Consider the following 21,827-nt stretch of genomic DNA (forward strand, 5'->3'; position numbering starts at 1 on the left):
CCCTACATCCCTGTGAGTGATGTGCATCCCCTTGCTCATGGGGACCCAGAGAGTCCCCAAGGATCTCCTGGCATGGAAGAAGAGGGCAGGAAGTGTCCCCAGGGAGGCAGGAGCTGCAGAGCACCATGGCAGACACTGGTTATGTTACGCAGCCAGTAGTGCAGGCACATGGCGATAATGAAATGTGGTATCCAGGCCATTAAAATTTAACTCCTCAAATTAAAAGGGTTATTCAAGCCTTTCCTATGCAGCCAAGGAATGTGGCTGCAGGCAGATGGGAGGCAGCATCCACCTGCAGCGTGACGATGCCTCGGGGACACCTCGAGCCACCATGGGGCTCCCAAGGGGCCCAGCAGGTCACCTCCAGCCCCTGCTGCAGTCACAGGACCTGCCCATCCCCTTGCCTAAAGGACTCCTTGACAACACGAGGCTGGCCAAGGGAAGAGCCACAGAGGTCACCACAAGCTTTGCGTGCCCATGCCACCCTAGGGTCCCCCTGTGTCTCTGATGTAGCAGCCACCAAATTGCCAGCACAGCAATGTCAATCACAACGAATTCTCATCACACAAATGGTCGGTGGGGTGGGATGAGCAATGGGAACAAGCAGAACAGGGATCGTGCAGGGGCAGGGAGCTGCTGCAGGGCAGTATGCTGGAGCCCAGAGGATGTTGGCAAGATGGGGTGGCTTTAGAGCCACATCTCCAATTAAGGACAAGCCCCGGCGTCCCTCCCAGCCCTCTTGCTTTGACAACTCGATGCCTGGAAACCGGCTAATCTAAACATCATCATTTCAGGGAGCTGTCAGAGTTCCCATCCTGCCCGCTCGTTCCTTTAACCACTTCAGCCCCGTCCCCTGCCCCGAGCCACCACACAGGAACAGGGTGGCAGAGGCCAGACCAATGCCTGCTTGAAGAGGGTGAACGTTTGTTTTTCCCCTAAAATCTAAAAAAAGTAAGATGAGATCCAGTCTCACTGCAGAACCGCCTCCTCCTCTGGGATCTGTGGGGTGCCTGGGGGGAAACACTGGTCCCATCCCATTGCCTGGCCATGCTGAGCACCATCCTGCTGTGTTCAATTAAGCAGGTGCTTCTTCATTAAGCACCAGTGATTCGCTTTATTAGCTCTGGGCTAATAGACACGGGGCCCCAGCAGGGAGAGGATCATGTCTCGTCCCACTTCCAGCAACTGGGACAGAGCCTGAGCTGTGGAAGGAGCTGGCTGAGGCCTGGGAGTGATGCCCTGAGGGGTTCTGCTCCACTTTTCTCCTCATGGATCGCAAAAAGACTTCCACAGCTGTGATGAGGGCAGAGCCCCTCCATACTTCCTCCCAACCCTCCTCTTCCTCTGCTCCCTTCCTCTCTCCTCCCAAAGGCTATCCCCCACCCTTCCTCCACACCCCAGGCTCCCCAACAGATGCCCTGGCTTAACCCACCTAACCAGGAAATCCACAGCCTCTGTGATACCCACTGCCCCTCCCCATCCCCCTGAATTCTCCTGCCAGCAAAAGCAACACCCCCAGCCTGGCCCAGCAGCTGGGATCCTTTAGGAATTTGCAGAGAAAGCATAGATAAAATTAGGATGTGAAGGGGAGAAGAGAGCAAGTGGGGAAGGCAGCAGGATGTCATTGTCCCATCCTTTCCCTCCATATCAGCAAAGAAAATCCCAGTCCTCCATTTTAATCCCCTCCTTTCCTGAATCCAGGCTCCAGAGCTGCTCCTCTGGGCAAGGGAAACCATAGCAACCCCAGCAGCTCCTGCTTTACAAAATTCATCGCATTTTATGTAAGGGATTTTGAAGGGTTTGTGAGGTTTAGGAACAGGAGAGCTCCTTCTGTCCAGGAGGCAGGTCTGGGGAGGAGAAGGACCCTCATCAGCTTTGGTCTCCTGGAATGGTTATCAAGCTCTCCAGGGAAACTCAGTGAAAGCTGCAGACCAGAGATGTGCATATCCTGGGAGGAGATGTGTGGATCTGGGAAGGGATGTGTGGATCTGGGAAGGAGATGTGTGGATCTGGGAAAGCCGGAGGAGACAAGCCCTGCGATGCCTTCTCTTGAAAAGGGAAAGGTGCAGAGTGTTTCAGTGCAAACAAGAGAAGCCTCCCACGGAGCGTCTGCCTGGCAGCAGCCGTCAGTGACAACTGCGGTGCCAGCTCAGCGCTGGCCTGGCTGCCTCAGCCAAAGGCGCTCCGAGGGATCCCTGGGGATCCCCACAGCAACCAAGATGCCTGAGAGGAACGCAGCACAAATGTACATTAGTGTTTCAGGCCACCTTCAGCTGGTGAAACAGCATCTTGATCCTGCAGAGCCTCCACCCGTGCCTTCTGCTCCTCCTGCTGCTCCGCCTGGACATCAGGCCATGGGAGGTCCCTGTCCTGCCTGGCAGGATGGCTGCCCTGCTGCACACTAAAGCTGACAGTCCAGCCTGAAGCTGGGCACATCCACCTTGATGTGCCCTCCTGTGATGAACGCAGCCTTGTTCCCACCTTGGACATGGCTGGAGAACAGTGCCCTTCGACAAGATCATCTTGAGTTCTCCAAGCAGATATCCAACACCTCTGGGCATTTTTAGGATCAGTGGGATACCTGCAGCTCTGTACCAAACAGGAGAGGGAAACAGGGCTGTACCAAGTAGAAGGAAGAGTAATACCCTTTGGAATGGGCCAGAAGCTAAAAGACAACTCAATTTGGAAACCTGACAGTCCACTCAGCCCAAGGTATGGCCCAACTTTTAGCATAACACAGATGAATGTGACAGCTCCTCCTAGGGGAAGCCCACTAGACAGACAACCAGTACCAGTCTCCAGCTGCTCAAGCTGATGTGTGCCAGGACTTTCCTTGAGGAAACTTTATAGTGACTGATGGATAAAGCTATCCTGCCCACAGAATTGTAGAATGGTTTGGCTTGGAAGGGACCTTAAAAACCATCTCATTTCAACCCTCCTGCCATGGGCAGGGATGCCTTTCACTAGACCAGATTGCTCCAAGCCCCATACAACCTGGCCTTGAGCACCTGCACTGACGACCTGCAAAGCTTACAAAATACTGTAGGAACATCTGAGCATCTACAAAAGGCTCACTTGAAAAACAGGCAAACCTCCCCTTCCAAACCCTCCAGGAAAGCAAAAAATTACCTGCCCAAGCACTTACTTTCCAACTTTTAAACTTGCCAGTGACTTGATGGCAAAATGGATGGCAAATGCAAGTCTTGCCCACAGCTCTTGGGGCTTCAAGCCCCAGGCAGGAGGCACCTGCAGCAGCATTAGAGCACATGCCTGGCTCCAGCCACCACCACAGCTGAGAGGAACAACTCATGTTGAAGTGAGCCCTCCAGAACCTGTTCCTAGAGGGACAGCGACACCGGGCACTGATGTTTTCAGGCAAGCTCTGTTGGGAAGGGGAGGAAGGGTAGGAGCTGGCTTGGGAGTGGGGGAGAACTGTAGAGCAGCAGCAGCAGCAGATCCTTCCTTCGAGACGTCCGCTTCCCTTTCAGGCTGACAGCTGTGGCCTAATTTTCAAGAAAACTGACAAGCGCCTTATTTCTCCCCCTATAATTTCTCATCACTGCAAATAAAATAGGTTAAAGGAGCGGGTGCAAAGCTGTGGCAACAGGAGCTGGGAGAGACTGATCCTGTTCAGGGTATGCACAGTTTGTACACAGATGGGAGCTGTGCTCACCCTTCCCCATCACTTTGCTTTAAGGTGAAGAAATAAAAGTGCTTTTGCTCCTAAAAGCATGGCCAAGGAGCAGGTTGCTGTCCTAGAGATGGATGAGCCTTTGGATGGCCATGTAGGGAAGGCAAACTTGAGGGAAAATAGTCCTGCTGGTTATCTCTAGACCTCAGAAAGCAGAGGGATAGACTATGGCAGGAATACACTCTGTGTTTGAGGGTGAAGCTTTCCAGAAGGAAGGAAGAGGGGCTGGGAAGAGGTGGCAGCATCCCATGGCTCAGGGATAAGTGTATCCTGGGGTGGGAGGTGAAGCTGCCTTGTCTCTTCTGCCAACAACTCAAGCACATCCTGGAGCTCAGGGAAGGAGGTGCCCATAACTCAGTGAGCCCTGCTGCACTTCCTACTCAAGTGTCAGCTGAAAAAATACCCCATTTATGCCATGGTTTAGACACTCCAGATGCTATTTCAGCTTTAGTGCCAGGCTTGCCTCCATGCCCTCTGCCTCTCAGCATTGCATTGGATCACAAAGCCTGCCCTGCCTTCTGAGCCAGGATCCCTGGAAGGATCCCAAAAAGGGATACAGCCTGAGGAGCCTTCTCCCTCAAACCCTCCAGGGCCCATAGATGCATGAGGAGAGCAGATGGATGCTCCCTGCCCTGCCAGGACCATAAGAGAGCACCCAGTGCTTTGAGGGGACCAGCTCCATGTGCAGCTGAACACGAGGAGCAGCTCATGCAGGAAGGGAAGGAGCACTGAACGGCAGGAACTCCAACCAAGGTGGCTTTTGCACGGCTCTGTGCTTTCAGTGGGGAGTTAAAGATGTCCCATCCAGAGATACCTTATCTGAGGACATCCCATCCTGGGAGCAGAGTGCCCAGCTGGACCCACTGGCTGAGGTGAGCTCTTCTCAGTTTTTAACTGAGTGTGCCCTGTGCCTGGGGATAACTGAACAAGATCCCCTGGAAGACAGGTGGGGGAAAAACACTGTTAACTCAGCCTGATTTCCTGTCCTGGCTCTTCCCTCCACAAAGATGAATAAACCCAGTTGTCACAGCTGCAGAGCCAGAAAAGGAAGCACCATCAGAAGACCTGAGGCCAACCAGCAGGATCAGACAGGTTAAGCTGCTTCCCCATGATGAGGGTCGTCACCCCATCAGCCAGGCAAAAAAAATTTGGGAGACACTTTGGAAGCTGCTTGTGCTGAATCCCTGCTCTGCAGAATATGACAGTCATCAAGCAGGGAAGCTGTGGGCTCCTCTCCCCACTGTCCAGTTTGCCTTATCCCAGTTCCCTCCTTCCACAGCCAGCTTTTCCACAGCAATCACCCTGGGATGAAAGTGGGGATGGTAGAAATGCCATTATCCCTACCTGGGGACCTGCCCTTTGAAGGAACTTGGCCGTTTTGTGAGGGTTTTCCTCTCCTACGCACATTTCCCCTTCCTCCCCTCCACCCTCTCACTGACCCAAATTAGTCCCAGCCCACGCCAGCACCGCTGCTCACATGTGGTTCCCATTTTTCTACAGGAAAACCCATCAAACCCTTCCAAGCAACTCCAAGTACGGCTGCTCCTGGAGCAGCAAACTCATTTCCAGGTGCACCCCAGCTCACCCAGCCCCTGGAGCTCCGTGGAGGCATCTCCTGTCCTTCCCTGGGGGTACAGCCCCAGCAGGGAGCTGGCCAGGGCTGACCCAGCTCCTGCTCTCCCAGCAGGGATAATCCTTTGACAGGGCAACCAGGCTCCTCCCTTGTGAAGGTCATGCTGTTGCTGACTGCTGGGGCATTGTGACTCCAGAGCCAACCTCTGCTGTGGTGGAAACTGGGTTTTCCCCCCTCTGGCTCCTGCTTCATGGGGCTGAGAGGGCATCGGAGAGTCCAGAATGATGTCCCAGAGCCTCAGTGAATTAAAACCTCAATAAACACATGCTCCTGCGGGCTTGTGGAGCTCACTGTGCAATGTAAAAGAGGCAATTTGAGAGCTGGGGGCTTTTGAAGGTACAATGGGGTTGCTGGCTTCTTCCAAAATCCCATAGGAGCCCAAGGAGACCCCGGAGTGCAAGCCTGGAGCAGAGGGAGGATGCAGGAAAGCAGAGCCTGTTTGCCACCACACTGCTGTATCACCATTCTGGATCTCCAGGCAGGGGGTTTTACATGGCAAACTGGGGAGAGAAGGTTTTGGGGAGCAGGGAGAATTAAAAGGAGGCACAGAGGAATAGGCTGGAGATGAGTGAGGAGAAGCCCACTGAGCTCTGCAGAACTGGGCATGTTCAGCACCCTGCTCCACCACCCTGTGCCTGGCCAGGGCCTCGGGTGACAGGGAGTCCCTCTTTCTGCTTTGCAAATGGACAAAAAACCCACAAACTAAAAAGCTTTCTCCTGTTCCTGCTCTCGGTGAGGCATGAGGAGGGGGATGGCGAGTGCACAGTTCATTAAAGCCGGAGGGCAGGCGGCCAGCGAGCATCCTGGCAGGCAGAGCAGTGGATTTTCGCAGGCTCGCTGCCTCCCGACACAGAAGCTTCCCTTGTAGCACTCACAGCTGTTTGGATTTTACCCGAGTTCATATCACAGTTTATCAAAGAGCCTCCATTTTTTTTCCCCTTCTTTTTTTTTTGCACTTTGCTGAGTACAAGCCAAATGGTTCCCGCAAAAACAAACGCAGGTTTTGTTCTGCATTGCAGTGGCACCGAGGGTGGGAGAGAGGAAGAGGTGACACGTGTCCCCCCTCCAGCCCTGATTCACTTGTAGAGGGATTTTCAGGGCATGGGTTTGTCAATGGGAGCTGGAGGGGGCACAGTGGCATCAGCACATCCAAAGGAAGGAGCAGGAGTGGGTCCTGCATCCCAGCACTGGGTGCCTCCAGATCATCAGGGGGTACTGGGGTGTTTGCTCAAGGAAAATGTGTGTCCAGAGGAGCTCAAGAACATCCAGGCCTGGGAGAAGAGGAGGGTTTTGGTTAGCCCCAGCTCCTGAGCCTCCAGTGAAGGGCTGGGAAGTGAGGACAGCACAGCAGGAGGAAAGGACAAGGTTAGGGATGAGGTGGGAGGCAGGATGGGGCCAGAGGGACACTGGCTCACTGCAGTATAGAGGCATCCTGTGGTTGTGGCACCCCCTTATTACCAAAACAAACACCCATTGGCTCTGTACAGGATCCCCAGTGCATCCCTTGCTATCCAAATCTGCAGCTAAACCCCCATCCCACTCCCTTCCTGACAGCCCTGCTCACTGGGATGCTGGCAGGCAGCCCTTCCCTTCCCACTCTCCCAGACAGAGAGCACAGCCCTGGGAATGCCAGGCAGGCCAGTCAAAAGTGATTTAACACGCACCTCACTGCGGGCCTGCCAAGAGCATCGGATGGATGTCTGCGCTGCACGCTCCTCCAGCCCTCTGCTCCCCTCCTCTCTGACTCCTCGTCCTGGTTAGCAGGTTCAAACTCACTTTTTCAATACTTTTTGTGGAGAAACTAGTGTTGTACAGTCAGACTCTCAGAGGCAGAAGAGCCCTGTCATGCCCAAAAAGAGGGACTGGCCACCCCAGCCTCGAGGGCATCTGTACAGCCCTTCATGCACCCAGTGTGACCTGCCAGTCTTTGTCCTCAGCTCTGCCCTCATTATCCAGCTCTCCACTGGCCTCATCCCAGCAGGGCTTTGAGATCTCAAGAACAGTCAGAATTTCCAGCCAGGTGAACTTTTCCCGTCTGCTGGAAGTATAAATCTGTGGCCCCATCACGAGACTTGGGATTTTCCAGCTCTGCAGCTAATGCCATAAATTGGCTGAACAACCTTATATGCTCCAGCCTACGTCTTCCAGAGTGGATGCAGAGCCAGCCAGCCCTCCTGGCCAGTCCCCACAGGGTTCAAGCATACCCCTAAAGGCCAAGGACCATCCCCAGTCAAATGGACAAGTCTCACCAGGTGCATCACATGCCAGGTGGTTGAAAAGTCATGCCAGGGCCTCTTCCAAGCAGCTTAACCTCAGAAAACACCCTGTGAGAAAGTGCCAGGCAGTGGGGAGGTTCATTTAACAGCTCTATAAAACAAGCTGAGACAACCCCTGCGTGCGGCTGTGCCTGGGGAGCAAAGTGCTGACTCAGGCATCCTCTCTGCCCCAGGGTGCCACTGCTCTGCAAGAAAATGGCCTTGCTGGGCTTCAGAATTAGGCCTTGTGCTTCAAAGCATCCACACACGACATGCATAGGGATGTCTCCAGCCACTCAAGCACATCCCATACCCCAGAGGGTTCATTTGCTGTGGCAAGGTACATCAGCCATGAATGTCTGAGCTGTTCCATCTCAGAGAGCAGCAAAAAGCCAGCTGCTTTGGTGCTAGGCTTGACTTAGCCAGTTGAACCAGCTCCTGGAGCTCAGACTGACCCTGGGGACAACACAGGAACTGCACAACCAGCCCTGGGGGCCGGTTGAGGGGAGAAGACCGCTCCTCGCAAGGGCAGCCAGCCCTATCCTCACACTGTGCTCCGAGCAGCAGCACTGATGTCCATGCAGTAGGGGCTTAACCTCTCCCTTAATCCCCCCATCCCACTGCACTGGTACCAACCAACAGGAATTAAATCCAGCCTGCAAATCTCAGTGTGAGCCGAAAAGCTCGGTGCCGCTCTGCTGCCTGCCTCCTGACGGGCCAAGCAGCTTTCCCTGCACAGGGCTCCTGCCTGGAGGACAGCCTGCTGCTCCAGGGAGCCATGTGATGCTTTGGAAGCTCCTCCGCATTTTTCTGCTGCTCCAAGAGGTCAGCAGCTGAATGGGAATATTTGCTTCTTGCTTAAGGGCTCTGGTGAATCCAGGACAGCCACGTGCCAGCCAGGGCAATTAGTGAGAAGGGTGGAAGGCCTCAGATGTGCTTATCAAGGTGGGAGGTAACTGATGCTCCTGCCTCTGACAACACTTTAGGAGCAATGTTTGAGTGCAAGCATGCCTGGTTTGAGAGGAGAAGGCAGCACTTGGTATTCTTAGTTTTGAAGGCAGATTAATTTTACTGGCTTCCAGCCTAAAAAAGGTCACAAGTGACAGTAAGAGAGAAGGGACCCCCAAAGGAACCCTGTCAGCTGCAATGTACAAAACTGATGCCAAATTGAAAAAAAAATATTTGGAAGAGATCATGGGAGCAGGTTTCTCTCCCTCCTCCAGGGGAGAGGGGTGGCACAGCACGAGACTCTATGGGACTTGTACCACTGCAATCCCCGCAGCAAATCCTTTGCCCAGACATTCATGAGGCATCTAAACAGCTCTGAAGAGCCTTCTCCTGGATGTTGCTCTTCCTTTCTCATAGATCATAGATGACAGGGAGTTGAAAGGGACCCACAAGGATCATCAAGTCCAACTTCTCCTGCTGGGGCTCAGCTGGGGATGTGAGCTCCACCACAGCCAGAGGCTTTCTCTCTGTGAGGTCTGCTTGGGTTGAGGGGATCCTAATCCTAAAGCCCTTGGCACAGATGAGGCATCACACCATGGTGTGATGGGCATTGGATCCCACTCGGGAAAGCAGCAGAGCGATCCATCTCTTTGAGGCACAAACAGTGCTGGCAGAGGGACCACATGCCAGTGTTGGGTTATCCCCAGCCTGGTAGTCACAGGTAAAGGAGAAAAAATTCTCTGGATACTTCCTTATGAATGACAGAAGATTTTGGAGCTGTTTCCCTGTTATTTTGAAGGAAGTTTCCATTTCCATTTAGCTCCACCCTGTCTTCTCTGGCAAAGCATCTCAAGACACCTACCTTGGGACTGGGGTTACTGATGGTGACACCACCCACCACAGCCCCTATCTCAGCCTGAGCCAGGCTTCAAGGGTGAATTCTGCCAGTGAGGGCTGCAGGTAATTCTCCCACCCATCTCTCAGCATCAGGAAGGCTCTGGAGCAGTTCTACCTGTCTTGGGGACTACAGGTCCTTACAGAGCAAGAGATGGTCCCACCTCCTGCAGAGATCAGTGGTCAAACTCCATTCCCATCCTCAAGCATGCAATGTACTATAACCTCTATCTCTGGGACTCTGAGGACATACCAGGAGAGTGTCTAAAGTTCTTTCAGAGTCAGAAACCAAGCATGAACAAACTTGAGTTGGATTAGAAATAAACTGCCTTAATCGCAGATCCCCTATGTGACCTCATGGACCTTTGAATGTGCCCACCAGCAACGTGACAGGGAAAACTGCTGTGCTGTGCTTGAATAAAACCCCTGTCCTCCATTTCCCTTTCCTGTGAACACTAATCCTTCAGCTGGAAATCATTGCCTAAACGTAACAGGCCTATTTTCCTTCCCTGTTTCAGTGTTCCCAGGCCAGCCTGGGAAAGAGGCATCAGTGGTCCTGGACCGCACTTCAGCAGATGCTGTCCCAGTCTCTCAAGCATCCCCCTCGCACTCTTCAGCTCAGAATGAAACATCACCAGCATCTCTTAAGTCAAACATGAGGCTGGCTTCTCACCCTGCTGTGCAAAACAGCTGAGCTGGCTTGTGGACAGGGGAGGGATGTAACGTGGGAACGCGCATACGGCTTCAATTTGAAAAGTGGCTAAAAATAGCTCCATGAGGCTCCCACATTCACTGAGCCTCTCAGGCAAGAGATCAATCTTTGCCAGAGAGTCCTGTAAAAGTTTTTCTCCTCTATTTTCATCTCGCTCTTTCTGGAAGCAGCAGAGATGTTAGTTTACACCACTCTTTTACCCGCCATCAGTAGGTTTCAGAGTTAATCACTGGCACCTGAGGGCATGGCTCACCCTCCCAGAACCACCACTTTGGCTCCAGTCCTGCATCTACCCCATATGAGCAACAACGTGACTTGACAAAGGACAGAGTCATCTATTTTTTAATTTTTTTTTTTTTTTTTGCTTTACCAGATTTTTTGGGGCATGAGTCACTGTAAAAAGCCTCAGCTCGCTGAGCTGCTGTGAGCCAGTCCCACCGCACCTCTGGCTGGCTGCTGGGAAAGCTGGGCCTGCCAGCCAAGGATCCTCCTGCCAGAGCTGCAGGGAAAAAGCTGGAGGTAGCCAGGGTACAGGAGAGCTTTTAAATGGGACCCTGTCCAGGCTCACTGTCACTCTGGTCACCCTGCTTCACTAACACATCATGAGGCCACCTCCTTGCCAAGATGGCTTATCCTAGGGGCTGTGCTGACTGGTTAGAGGAGAGTGGACACTCTGAGTGGGATATTGTCTCTGGGATGAATCCGGACTTAGGCCAAAAATTGCTGCCCAAGCAGATACAACTCCACACCCAGCTCAGCTTAGCAAATTTTGGGAACTCTGCATGCTGTATTTTCCCACTGCAGTGATGGGATCTCTTCATCAGTACCTGGCACACCCCTGTGCCTTTAGAATGGTGGCTCTCTTCTCCCATAGAAGCATGGCTTTTATCTCATGCTCTCCCCCTGTTCATTTTGATGCCACATCCCTGAAAGCAAGGGAGGAAAACTGAGGGTCCTGCCAGCTGATTCCACCGACCTCCTCACTGATTTCTCCACCTCACTTTGACCATTAACCCTCTTATTTCCCAGCAAGCTGAGGAACGGTTATCCCTTGCCCCAGATTTTATTGCAATAAAGATGACTGCCTGCCAGCTGCCACGACACTTGGCATTCCAGCCTTCACAACATTTGGCTCTCCAGCCTCTGCCTCTCCTTAAAAAGCTGAAGCAAAATCTCCCAACTCTATGCATTGAAACACATGGCTTTGGATGGGTGAGCATCTCGCCAAGCCGGCTGGAGGGATTCATTCAGCTTGGCACTAGGAGTGCAAGCCTGTCTCCTGCTCTGGCTGGTCTAGTTGCTTCTTAACGAAACAGGCTCTGACAACATTGTTTAATAAGGAGCCACTTTGCCTCCGGGGATGGGAGAGAGAAATATGGTGCCTTGACATGTGAAAGGCAAATCCCATTTGCTCCAAACCCGTTTGCTGGAGTGCGAGGGAAGCTTGAGGAAATGGTTTTGGCTCTGAATGAATGTAGTACTTGGGGTGCTTGACCCTGCCATCACCGTCCCACCCGTCCCAGGAGTACTCAGGAGATTCAGTGAGGCTGGTGGGGTGCTCTGACCTGATGATGAAGGCTCCTCTGGCTTCCAGGAGTTTCCGTTCACTGCTGAAGCGCTTGAGCAGGTTGATCATGAACTTGTAGAAATAGGAGTTCATGGTGGGGGTGGAGGGTGAGCACTCCAGGCCTTTTGTACCTGGGGAGGCAAGACGAGAGCAAATTAGAGCTGCCAGGGCCCTGCTGCCAAAGCCTTGATGAGAGAACAGACACCCTTGGTTACATGGTCACAGCACTGAGATGATAAGGGCAGGGGCATGGAAAGATTTTCAAGCCTCATATAACCACATCTGCTTGGTTCAAGCAGAGCCAGCCCTGTCCTAGCTCTCTCCAGCCCAAGAGAAAGAATTTTATGGTGGTCACAGCCCTGGAAGCAACACCTGGGTTAAAAATGGGATTTTTGGGATTTTTTCATCTCAGAGCTATTCAGCTTCAGTAGCTGCTAGAAGAAGGAGTGCCTGAGGCTCTAAATTGAGCCAATCCCATCTCCTCAGATACGGCATGTACACTCACCCCAAAACCACCAGTTTGCTGGTGAGCTGAAGAGCCTGTAACCCAACCCCATAAGCACAGATGCCCCAAGCCCAGTGTGCATGTAGTGGCAGACACACACATTCATGGGGTGTGTCACAGACACTGGTTTACACTCGGTGATGTCATTTTCCCTGAGCAGGAGCCACTTGGTACAAGTGTCATATACAATGTGCCCCAGGGCTACCATACAGTACTGGTCAAACCACAGCAGAGCTCCAGGCTTAGGGATTGTCCTGGTCTGAGACTCTTGGCAGGGAAAGGGGCAGCTGCCAGCTCAGGGAAATATCCCCTCCAAACAAAAGAGCAGTGAGCTGGCAGGTAAAGATTGCTTTTCCCACAGTGAAACCCCAGGGGAGATAGTTTATTTAGCAGGACAGTGCTCAAAGCAAATGTTTGGAGAGAGCATTTCAAAGGCGACTCTGCAAAAAGGGGAGTTCTCTTCCTTAATTTCTCCTTCAGAAAGGCCATGTCTAGCTGTGGTAAGGAGGGAAGCCAGCACACATGAGCACCCCAAGGCTACTCTCCACACACTATTTCCATCAGATAACCAAAGGAAACCTGAGCAGTTTGATTTATGGATGTTGTCTGCTTCCATGGACACTCAGCGGAGCACGGAGCAGCCAATTAAAGATGTAATTAAGCTGCCAAAGCCCAGGAAAGCTGATGGAAAAGCTGCTGGTCTGTTTTCTATCCTGCCTCTCCCAATGATACACAAGAGATACACCCAGGGCAGCTTCCCCAGGTTTGGATTTAACATCTAAGAGAACATACAGAGCCAAAGAAAAAGGAAAATGAAATACAAGGTCATCCTGACCAGAACCCAGTGTCCTCTTCCTGCTGGAGCTGTGTGTTCACCCACCCCTTGGTATATCTGTAACCCCAAACCAGGCTTTGAAGCAGGCAGCTCCCCGAGCACAAGTGTTCACCATCGCATCATGTTTCCCCTCAGCTGCAGGGAAGATGATCTGGGCAAAGGAAAAAAAAAAGGATCCAGCTGAGCCAATGTGCTCCAAAACAAAGGTGTGTTTGTTCGAAGGCAGGGAGCACCCGGTGTGAAAATGCAGCCATGCCCCACGTGTCATCACTACAGCTGCTCAGCACTGCTCAAAAGGAAGCAGAGACATGGTCTGGAGGTGACATGGGGCAGATCTGCCTTCCCACTGTGCCTGTCTGCAGCTCAGCCTGAAACCTCCCAGCAGAGCCTGGGAAGGCAGGTGAACACCAGGCAGAAACTGTCTTCCAAAGATGCAAAGTGGTATTTTTGCCCATTTTCTCAGCAACTCCGAGACGCCCAAACCCGGATGCACTGCAACAAGAGCTAGCACCAGGTAGGACATCCCACCTTCTTTCCAACCAGCTAACAATGCTCCAGTGCTGTAGCTTGTCTGGGAGAAGGTCTCATCTTGGAGTTTCTCTCTTCTCAAGACCCCAAAAATAGTCTCTCTGAGCCCCATAGCAGCATCAACGGCACAGTGTTCCCTCTACAAAGCAAAGCCAACTTTCTGCTCATTGTCACCTTGCATGCCAAACATTACATATCCTAAAACACATCCCAAAGGAAAAACAGGAGGAGGCAGCAATTTTTCTCCTCCCTGACAGGACCAGCACTTCTGCTGTGCACAGGACAAAGCTGTATGGAGCTGAATGGCTGCAAGACAGACCAGCCACAAGCACCTTTAGATATGTGCTCTGAATTGTGCAGCGTCTCCTGCATCTTCAGCTGGAGACTAGGAACGACCTGCTGGATCAGCTGAGTATCCAAGTCAGAATTGCCTTGGAGATCAGATCCCAGCTAGTCTGCAGGACCTTCAGTACTGCTGTTGTCTTTCATCAACTGGTTCCTGAACCTTGGACCCTTCTGCCCAGCCTGGAAGCAAGGAAGGACTGGGATACAGAGATGGTGAAAACAAGTCTGTGCCCTGTTTTTCCTAGGAGAAAGCATGTGAGTCTGCCCACTCCGGGGAGCATTTCTTTTTTTTGCCTCTGGGAGCACTGAGACTGAACTCCAGAGGGATCATTTTTCCATCCTTTGCTCACCTGGTGTACAGGAGCTATGCCTGCATGTTCCTAAAGAAGGTTTCCACTGTGGCACACCATGCCAGAGCAGCCTTGCCAGTGCTCTCTAGGGCTAATGCTGGGAGTGAGAAACCAGGGTGTCAGAGTCTGCCAGGCTGTAAAAGGCTCAACCAAACCTCAGATGGAGCTTAAACAGGCAATACTTCTTCCAAGCAGGCAAAGCAGTTCTTTTCCAAAGCCTCCCAATCCTCCTAACTTCCCATTTGCTCTGTTTACAGGATGTCTAGGAAGTGGCTGGCACCTTGTGTGCCATGGTGTAACCCTTCCTGGCATAGCCCAGAGCTCAGCTCACTGCCCTGAGGGTTACAGCTCAGCACAGTGGCATTCCCAGCCCGACAGAACTGTAGGAGCAGCTTGTCAAGTGTTTTCTCTGAAGCACGAGAGACAAGCAGGAAGAAGTGTTAAGAAAACTGTGGCATAATTAATTGAAGCTTGCACCTCTCCCCCTTTCCCTGAAGCAAAAGACTTTGCAGATCTGTAACCTGCCAGATCTGCTGTTAACGTAGCTGGGGCTGGTGGCACGTCACAGCTCTGCTTTTTCTTTTTTCTTTTTTTTTAATCTGATGTGGAGGAGGGAGCTGGAAGAAGAAAGATCCATGCTTAGAGCAATGATGAAACTCAGTCCAGACATCCACTAGAATAGGAACAAATGGGAATTTTGGGCTCAGAGGAACATCAGAGCAGTGAAACATGAAACATGACAAAAGGCATGTGGGAATTGCAGCTATATGGCCACAGTGAGTCCATATCAGCCTGGGTCCTTATAATTGAATCACAGAAGGGACCTTAAAGCTCATCTCGTTCCAACCCCCCTGCAATGGGCAGGGACACCTTCCACAAGACCAGGTTGCTCAGAGCTCCATCCAATCTGGCCTTGAACGCTTACAGGGATGGGGCAGCCACACCTTCTCTTGGCAACCTGTGCCAGTAACTCATCACCCTCACAATAAAGAATTTCTTTCTAATACCTAAGCTAAACACATTCTGTCAGTTTTACACCATTATCCTTTGTCCTACCAATGGCTACAGCAACCTTCTGCAGCCCAGCATGCCAGGCTAACAAATCTTTTCCCCGGATTCCCTCCACAGACTGAGGCAGAGCCAGGGACACAAGCAGGCTTCGTGGATCATCTAAGTCAATTCCAACATCTGTTCCCCCAGCCATGAGTGCCAGCTCGAGCGGAGCACAGCGAATGTCTGCAAACCCCCAGTGCATCCCTGAGCGCTCACCAGCGGCTCTCGCTGTTCCCATCGCCTGCGTGGCCACACCATAAATCAACCGAGACAGGCAATTAGGGATCTATATTAAGGCCCTTATAAATATATATTGTACATCACCCTGGAACATTCAGGCTGTCTGGCTGCTTGATGGGCTGAGCTTTGTCGAGACCTACAGTATCCAAAGTGTCCCCACATTGCTCCGGGTGAGCCTGGCAGACTCCGACACGAACTCGGATTTTCCTATCTCAGCCACAAAGTTCTGAACTTCACCCTGGCATAAAACATATCTTCTATTAATTTACTATAATTGGTTTCAAACTAGTCTTAATTAAAACCAGCGTGGACTTGCTTAACTCCATTGAAACCAAACTGAAATAAGATTGGAGCAGAATTGATTCCTTTCCGAAGCGAGCTAAAGCTGGGTAAGCTGGTTAAAGAGTATCCACAAGGGTATTTGCGGTGGTTTAGCTAAAATGATTTACCGCAATCTCTAATTGAAGCAATTTCAGCTCGGATATAGGGAGGGTAAGCTAAGAGTTGGCGAGGCCAAGCATCCTTCCCACCCGAGTGCTTTCCCCAAGGCATCATGTTTCCAGCTCAGCCCAGAGAATGATCTCCCCCAGCTCTTCTGGGAGCACCAGGGATAAACCCGGCGGCAGCCGGAGCTGGTCCGTGAGCCCTGAGCCGGCCCGAGCGCCAGCGGCGTGGGAGTCGGCACTGCCAGATGGTGCTCGGCGAAACCCTGGGCAGCGACGTGGGAATCTGCAGCGTCTCCCCCCGGCAGCCTTCCCCAGGATGTTTTGAATTTTAGCTTTTGCAAACACGGAGTGGTGAAGCCTCGCAGAGCAAGATAAAAATAGAGCTGCAAAAAAGGCAAATCCTCCCCTCCTCCTCCCAGAAAGCCGGCGCAGGGCGTAGCTGGAAACAGATGTGAACATGTCGGCAGCTCAGCTGGGCTCTGGAAAACCTCCACTCTCCCCTTTCCAGAGCACAGGATGCTGCTGACGAAATAAACCCACCAAAATTCTGCACAGCACAGCCAGGGGCTGTGCTCAGCCTGGTTTTGCTTGGACACACATGGATATTTCTCCCCTACCTACCTGGCTAAAGAGCCATGGGTTTGTAATTCCTGAGACTTCCTGGGTTTGTAATTCTCGACAGAAAGGGGGTCCCCAGACAGGCTGGGGTACATATTTTGATGCCAAATGAGGCTTTTGCTGCTCCTTGCTCTCCCCACCTTATGCAGGGTCTGTGCTCATGGCTGCCTTGGAGGAAGGCAGCAGGCAATGATAATCCTGATGGTTTTCTAGTAAGGTTAGCAGTTAACTACTACATTTTTCTTTGCTAGGGTAAATCAATAAGCAAAAATGCAGCAAGGGTATAGCTCAGCCATTGTTCAGGAGCACAAAGTAGCCAGAAGAGATGCAAACCAGGAATGGATAAGCTTCATGGTGAGATTAGAGCGGGTTGAGGCTCCTGCATGGAAAGGTGAAGTATATGAAACACAACCTGAAGGAATGAGCAGTAATGGGGTTTGCTGGGCTGTTTTCACACCAATATTCATTCTGCTAGTTTGTTTTTCACCTCACTCCACAAATTTCTCACAAGATCTTTGGGAAACTGAGGCAGCCCAGCAAAGTAACTCCAAAGGAGCCTTGGCTATGAGTGACTCATCTACATCATCAACTTTTCCTTTGTCCACCACTACAAATCAGTAATCCCAGCTGTTATTTGGGAATCCCCAGGCTTTCTGGCTGGCTGTATGCTGTGACCATCTCAGGAGGGATGGATACCTGGAGGCACGCCAGGCGAGTTAACACTACATCTGGATGGTCTCTCCTGGGGCTTTCCAAGGCATCCCAGCTCCTCTATTACACTGCATCCAGGAAAACAAACAGATCAGCCTTTCTTTCAAATTCCTCTCCTCCCCAAGAAGCAGAAGAATGTTTTTGACAATCAACACTCCTGAACATCTTCATGCCAGCAGGAAAAGAGATGCCACAGACACCAAACATCAGGAGCCAGACTGCTGAGTTTGGAGCACTCAGGACAGCTCTCTTTTCTCCTGCCTGCTTGGCTCCCCTGCTCCCTGCTGTCACACTCCTGATTCTACAAAGACTGTTGGAAACTGGCTCCTTCAAGAGCAAGTGGTTAATGGTGTGATGTCATCTGCCTCACTGCCTTTTGTGGGGAGGATGAGTAAGGAAGGGTTTCACTTTTATCCTTCTCTAACACTGGAAATAGCAGTTTAGCAAATCTGAGCCATCTGACAAGAAGCCACCTTCTCTTTTCTACCTTTCATGGACCTCCTGCACGCTACAGACTCTCACCTGATGTTTGCAGAGGCTGCCCTAACATTTTACAGACTGTCTGGAGGTGGGACCTTGTCATATGCTGCCACCTCTGCAGACCTACGATGACACAACTGAAGCAACAAACAACAAAAGGGGAGTGGTTTGGCTCACTGAGAATAAAATCCCCCCAAAGATATATCAAAAGCAAACCCCTAACACAGAATATCTCCACTCTGGAACACTGTATGTTCTCCAGGAGGGAAACACCAAGACTAAACTCAACAGATTACACTTCTCAGGGACTTCTAGCAGTCTCCTCCAGAGTAATCCACTGACTCATGGGATATCCATGGTCTGCCAGTGGGAATCAGTGGCCTCAGGCACATTAGTGACTCCACATATGGAGTCAGACTCCCAGTAAACATCCTATAGCGTGAGGTGCTCAGAGGGCGCAGCTCTGTCCCCACCACCTCCGGCAGGAAGCCAGGCAGGAGAGACCAGACCAAACTGGAGAGGAAACAAAGGGCTGTAACTGCTTCACCTTACAAAGCTGTGCAGAAAGGAAGGAAGAGATGTGTGCACGAGTTACCCTGTGCAAGGCAGCAGCTGGTCTGGCATCCTTTTGGAATGAGCTTTTGTCTCTCGTGCAGAGCAGAGCTGTAGACAAGGCTGGAGGGCTTCCACCTACCATGGTATGGTTTGGGTTGGAAGGGACATTTAAAGGCCATTTAGTCCAACCCCTTGCCATGGGCAGGGACACCTCCCACTAGCCCAGGCTGCTCAGAGCCCCATCCAACATGGCCTTGAACACTTCCAGGGATGGCACTTCACATCTCTGGGCAACCTCTTCCAGTGCCTTGCCATCCTCACAATGAAGAATTTCTTCCCAGTACTTAATCTAAAATTACTCTCTTTCAGCTTGAAGCCATTCCCCCTTTTCTTGTCACTCCCTGCCTTGTCCAAAGTCCCTGTCCAGTTTTTCTGGAGCCCTTTCAGGCACTGGAAGATGCTCTAAGGTCTCCTTGGAACTTTCTCCAGGCTGAACAACCTCAAATCCTAGTCCGTCTCCTTAGCAGAGGTGCTCCAGCCCCTGATCATCTCTGTGACCTCCTCTGGGCTTGCTACAACAGCTCCATGTCCTTCCTGTGCTGAGGACCCCAGATCTGGATGCAGTCCTCCAGATGGGGTCTCACCAGAGTGGAGTAAAGGCACAGAACCACCTCCCTTGACCTGTTCACCTCGGTGACAACCACTCTTAGGTCATCTGCTACTTGTCTCAACTTGTACAGGGTTGGAAAAGACGCTCCCAAAGCAAAGCAGGCACTGGATTCCCATTGTACTGACCAGACTGGCATTTGCACAATCACTCCAAAAACTGGGAAGCTCTTGGGCATAGCCCTGCAGCCCTTGCCCCTGGAAAAGTGGGCAGAAGGTACCAAGGAGACACTCCTGGAGGCCAAAACCAGCCATCCTCTCCCAGGGCAGTCAGAGCAGGTCAGGAGGAGATGCTGGGTCTCCCCGGCAGTGCTGAGCTGGGCTGGCCCCAGTTCATTGTGCTTGGAGAAGGCGTCGAAGGCAGCTGACCTTACGTAACCAGAGAACAAAGTGGCTAAATAAAAACTGGAGCTGGGAACGGGCTGCGGAAGTGGGACACGGCTTTCCTGACTAATCAACCAGCATCTGAAGGAAACCAAACTCAATGGCAGGGAAACAACTGCATAAACACATCCCGAGGGAAGAAAGGGAGAGAGAGGAAATGCAGGGAAGACCATGGGGGCACTGGCCCCTTCCACCTCCACTCCTGCCCTTACTGCTTGGCTAGCAAAGCCTGGAGCACGAGGACAGAGAGCACAGCAGGAAATCTGCCACGAGCTCAAGGATTTCAAAGGGTGACCTTGCTTGTTTACCTGCAAAGCCACCAACTGCACATTTGGAAGGGCCTCTGGGATAGGAGAGGATTTGGGCTGGGATAGTTCAGCAGCTCTCCTCCCACTGCTGGCTTCAATGGTAATTCAGTCTGAAGTGGATGAAGGGAATAGAGAGATTTAACCCTGGGGAGAAGTGCTGGGACCCTGCAGCCCCCACTCTAATGGGGAAACAGCATCCATCCTACTGCCAATACAGCACTGTCTGAACCACAGCACCCTAGGGAACCATCCCATATATCCCAGTACAAAACCAGTGACTCCAGAAAGGGGTACACCCTCTCTCCGTTGCCCTCACCCCACCTTTTTGCCTGGGAATAGCAGAGTTTTGGCTCACTTGCTCTCACCATCCAGGACCATGCTCAGACATGGGGATCTCCACTGGCCACCGTCTTGCCCCAAAAAGTCCTCCCTTCAAGCAATCCTCTGGCAAAAGGAGTATTTTTCAGGAGCCTCTGGTTTTCCAGGCATAATCCAGGAAGGTCCTGGCCCAGCTCTGACCCTCAATTTCCCTGGGGGAACTCCCCAGCAGCCCATCCGGTCTCAGCCTTGGGTGGTCAAAGCCAGACGGGACTGGGGCCATGATAAACGCCCAAGCCAATGAACCAGTTCCTTTTTCCCCTCCCCAAAAACATCTGCCTTTGGTTAAAAGCCAATGACCCTGCAAAGCTCAGCTCCAAATAAATTCTTAAGGAACAATTTTCTGGTGCATTATAGGGAAGAGAAAAATAGGTGAGGAAGCCAGAGTCCACTAGGACCTGTGTGGGGGCAAGTTGTCCCACCCTGGGTCAACGGGAGCTCTGGCTCCAGCAGATCTACTCCAGGAGAGGAGAGCCAGACTCTTTTTAAAGGTTACACTTGAGTAAGTGAAGCCAAGCTGCTCTTCCAGATAGCTAACAGGGGCCACGGCAGTCGTTAGGATCCACGCCATCCAGCCTGCTATTTTTAGATCATCCAGAAGGAAGGAAACCTCAGACAACCATCAGTGCAAGCTGAACTGCAGCTCCTCAGCTGCTTGGCCAGCACTGCAGGAGCTGCTCCACCCAGGCAGTCTCACTTCTGACAGTGGGAGGATGGATGAGACTTGCAGAAAGCTCAGGGAGGTCACCAGCCCTGCAGCCCTCACCTCTCCATTGCAGAAATAAAACTGCCAGCAGGAAACAGGTAGATCCACAAAAAAAAAAAATATCCCACCCTGAACAGCCAATGATCTGAGCTGGTTGCTGGTGCAGTGATTTATAAGACCAGGGAGGGGTGAGTGATCCAGGATGTTCAGAGAAAACAAAGCCTGGGGATGGGAAAGCAAAGCCTCTCACTCTGGTGGTGATTTTGCAAGGCCCTGTGGCTGCATCCTCTGCAGGGAGAGGCAGCCTTGGCTCAGTGCTCGAGTTGCAATCCAAAGCTCACATGAAACGTGCTTTTGGCTGGGACGACCTGGCCTGGGGAGTACAACAGGGAGGCCCTTAAATAGCAGCAGAGGAGGAGAAGGAGAAGCCAAGCAACTGTAAAGCATGAACCACAGACAAGGGAAGGTGAAAAAAATTTCCCCATGTGCTGGGATAATTAATGAAAGGTTATTTTTTTTTTAATCTCCCAAGTCCCCAGAAAATAGGATCGTCACTCTTCATCTCTCTCCTGAGGTTTTGCCAGACACTCAGAGCAACATAACAGTTCATAGCCAATGTGGGCAGCCTGGCACAGGGATCCCTCTGCAGATCTATGGATGTTTTGGAGATCTGGGATTGCAGCCAGCATCTCATCCTGCACCGATTCTAGGGCTCTGAGGGCTTTTACAAGGAGAAAAGAGGCTGGAGCCCAAGGTCCCATAAAAAATAGGACAACAATGACATCTCTCCACACTGGCCTCTGGGGCATCCTGCTGCTAAACTGAGCCCTAAATCCCCAAAACACAAACTAGGGGAAAAGCAGCAAAAATAAAAGCAGCGCCCTGGTCTGTGCCACGGCAGACTCAATTCCCAAACTATGCGGGGTAGAGATGAAGACATTGATTTATTGCTGTAAAATAAGCTTCTCCTTTTGCCTGAGCAAACCTGACTGGTGCCATGGAACATGGGGAGAGCCCAG

The 21,827-nt window shown here is 51.8% G+C and overlaps 1 protein-coding gene across 1 annotated transcript in view; it reads right to left on the reverse strand.

The window, feature by feature from the left end:
• VAC14 (VAC14 component of PIKFYVE complex) overlaps positions 1-21,827 on the reverse strand; it is a 55,534-nt gene that overhangs the window by 9,183 nt on the left and 24,524 nt on the right. The window contains exon 13 of the mRNA XM_031058481.1: positions 11,699-11,831. Coding sequence (XP_030914341.1) covers positions 11,699-11,831 — 133 coding nt within the window. The remainder of the gene's footprint in view (positions 1-11,698; positions 11,832-21,827) is intronic.

The sequence above is a fragment of the Geospiza fortis genome, unplaced genomic scaffold (assembly GCF_000277835.1).
Source record: "Geospiza fortis unplaced genomic scaffold, GeoFor_1.0 scaffold97, whole genome shotgun sequence".
NCBI classification, from domain to species: Eukaryota; Metazoa; Chordata; class Aves; order Passeriformes; family Thraupidae; genus Geospiza; species Geospiza fortis.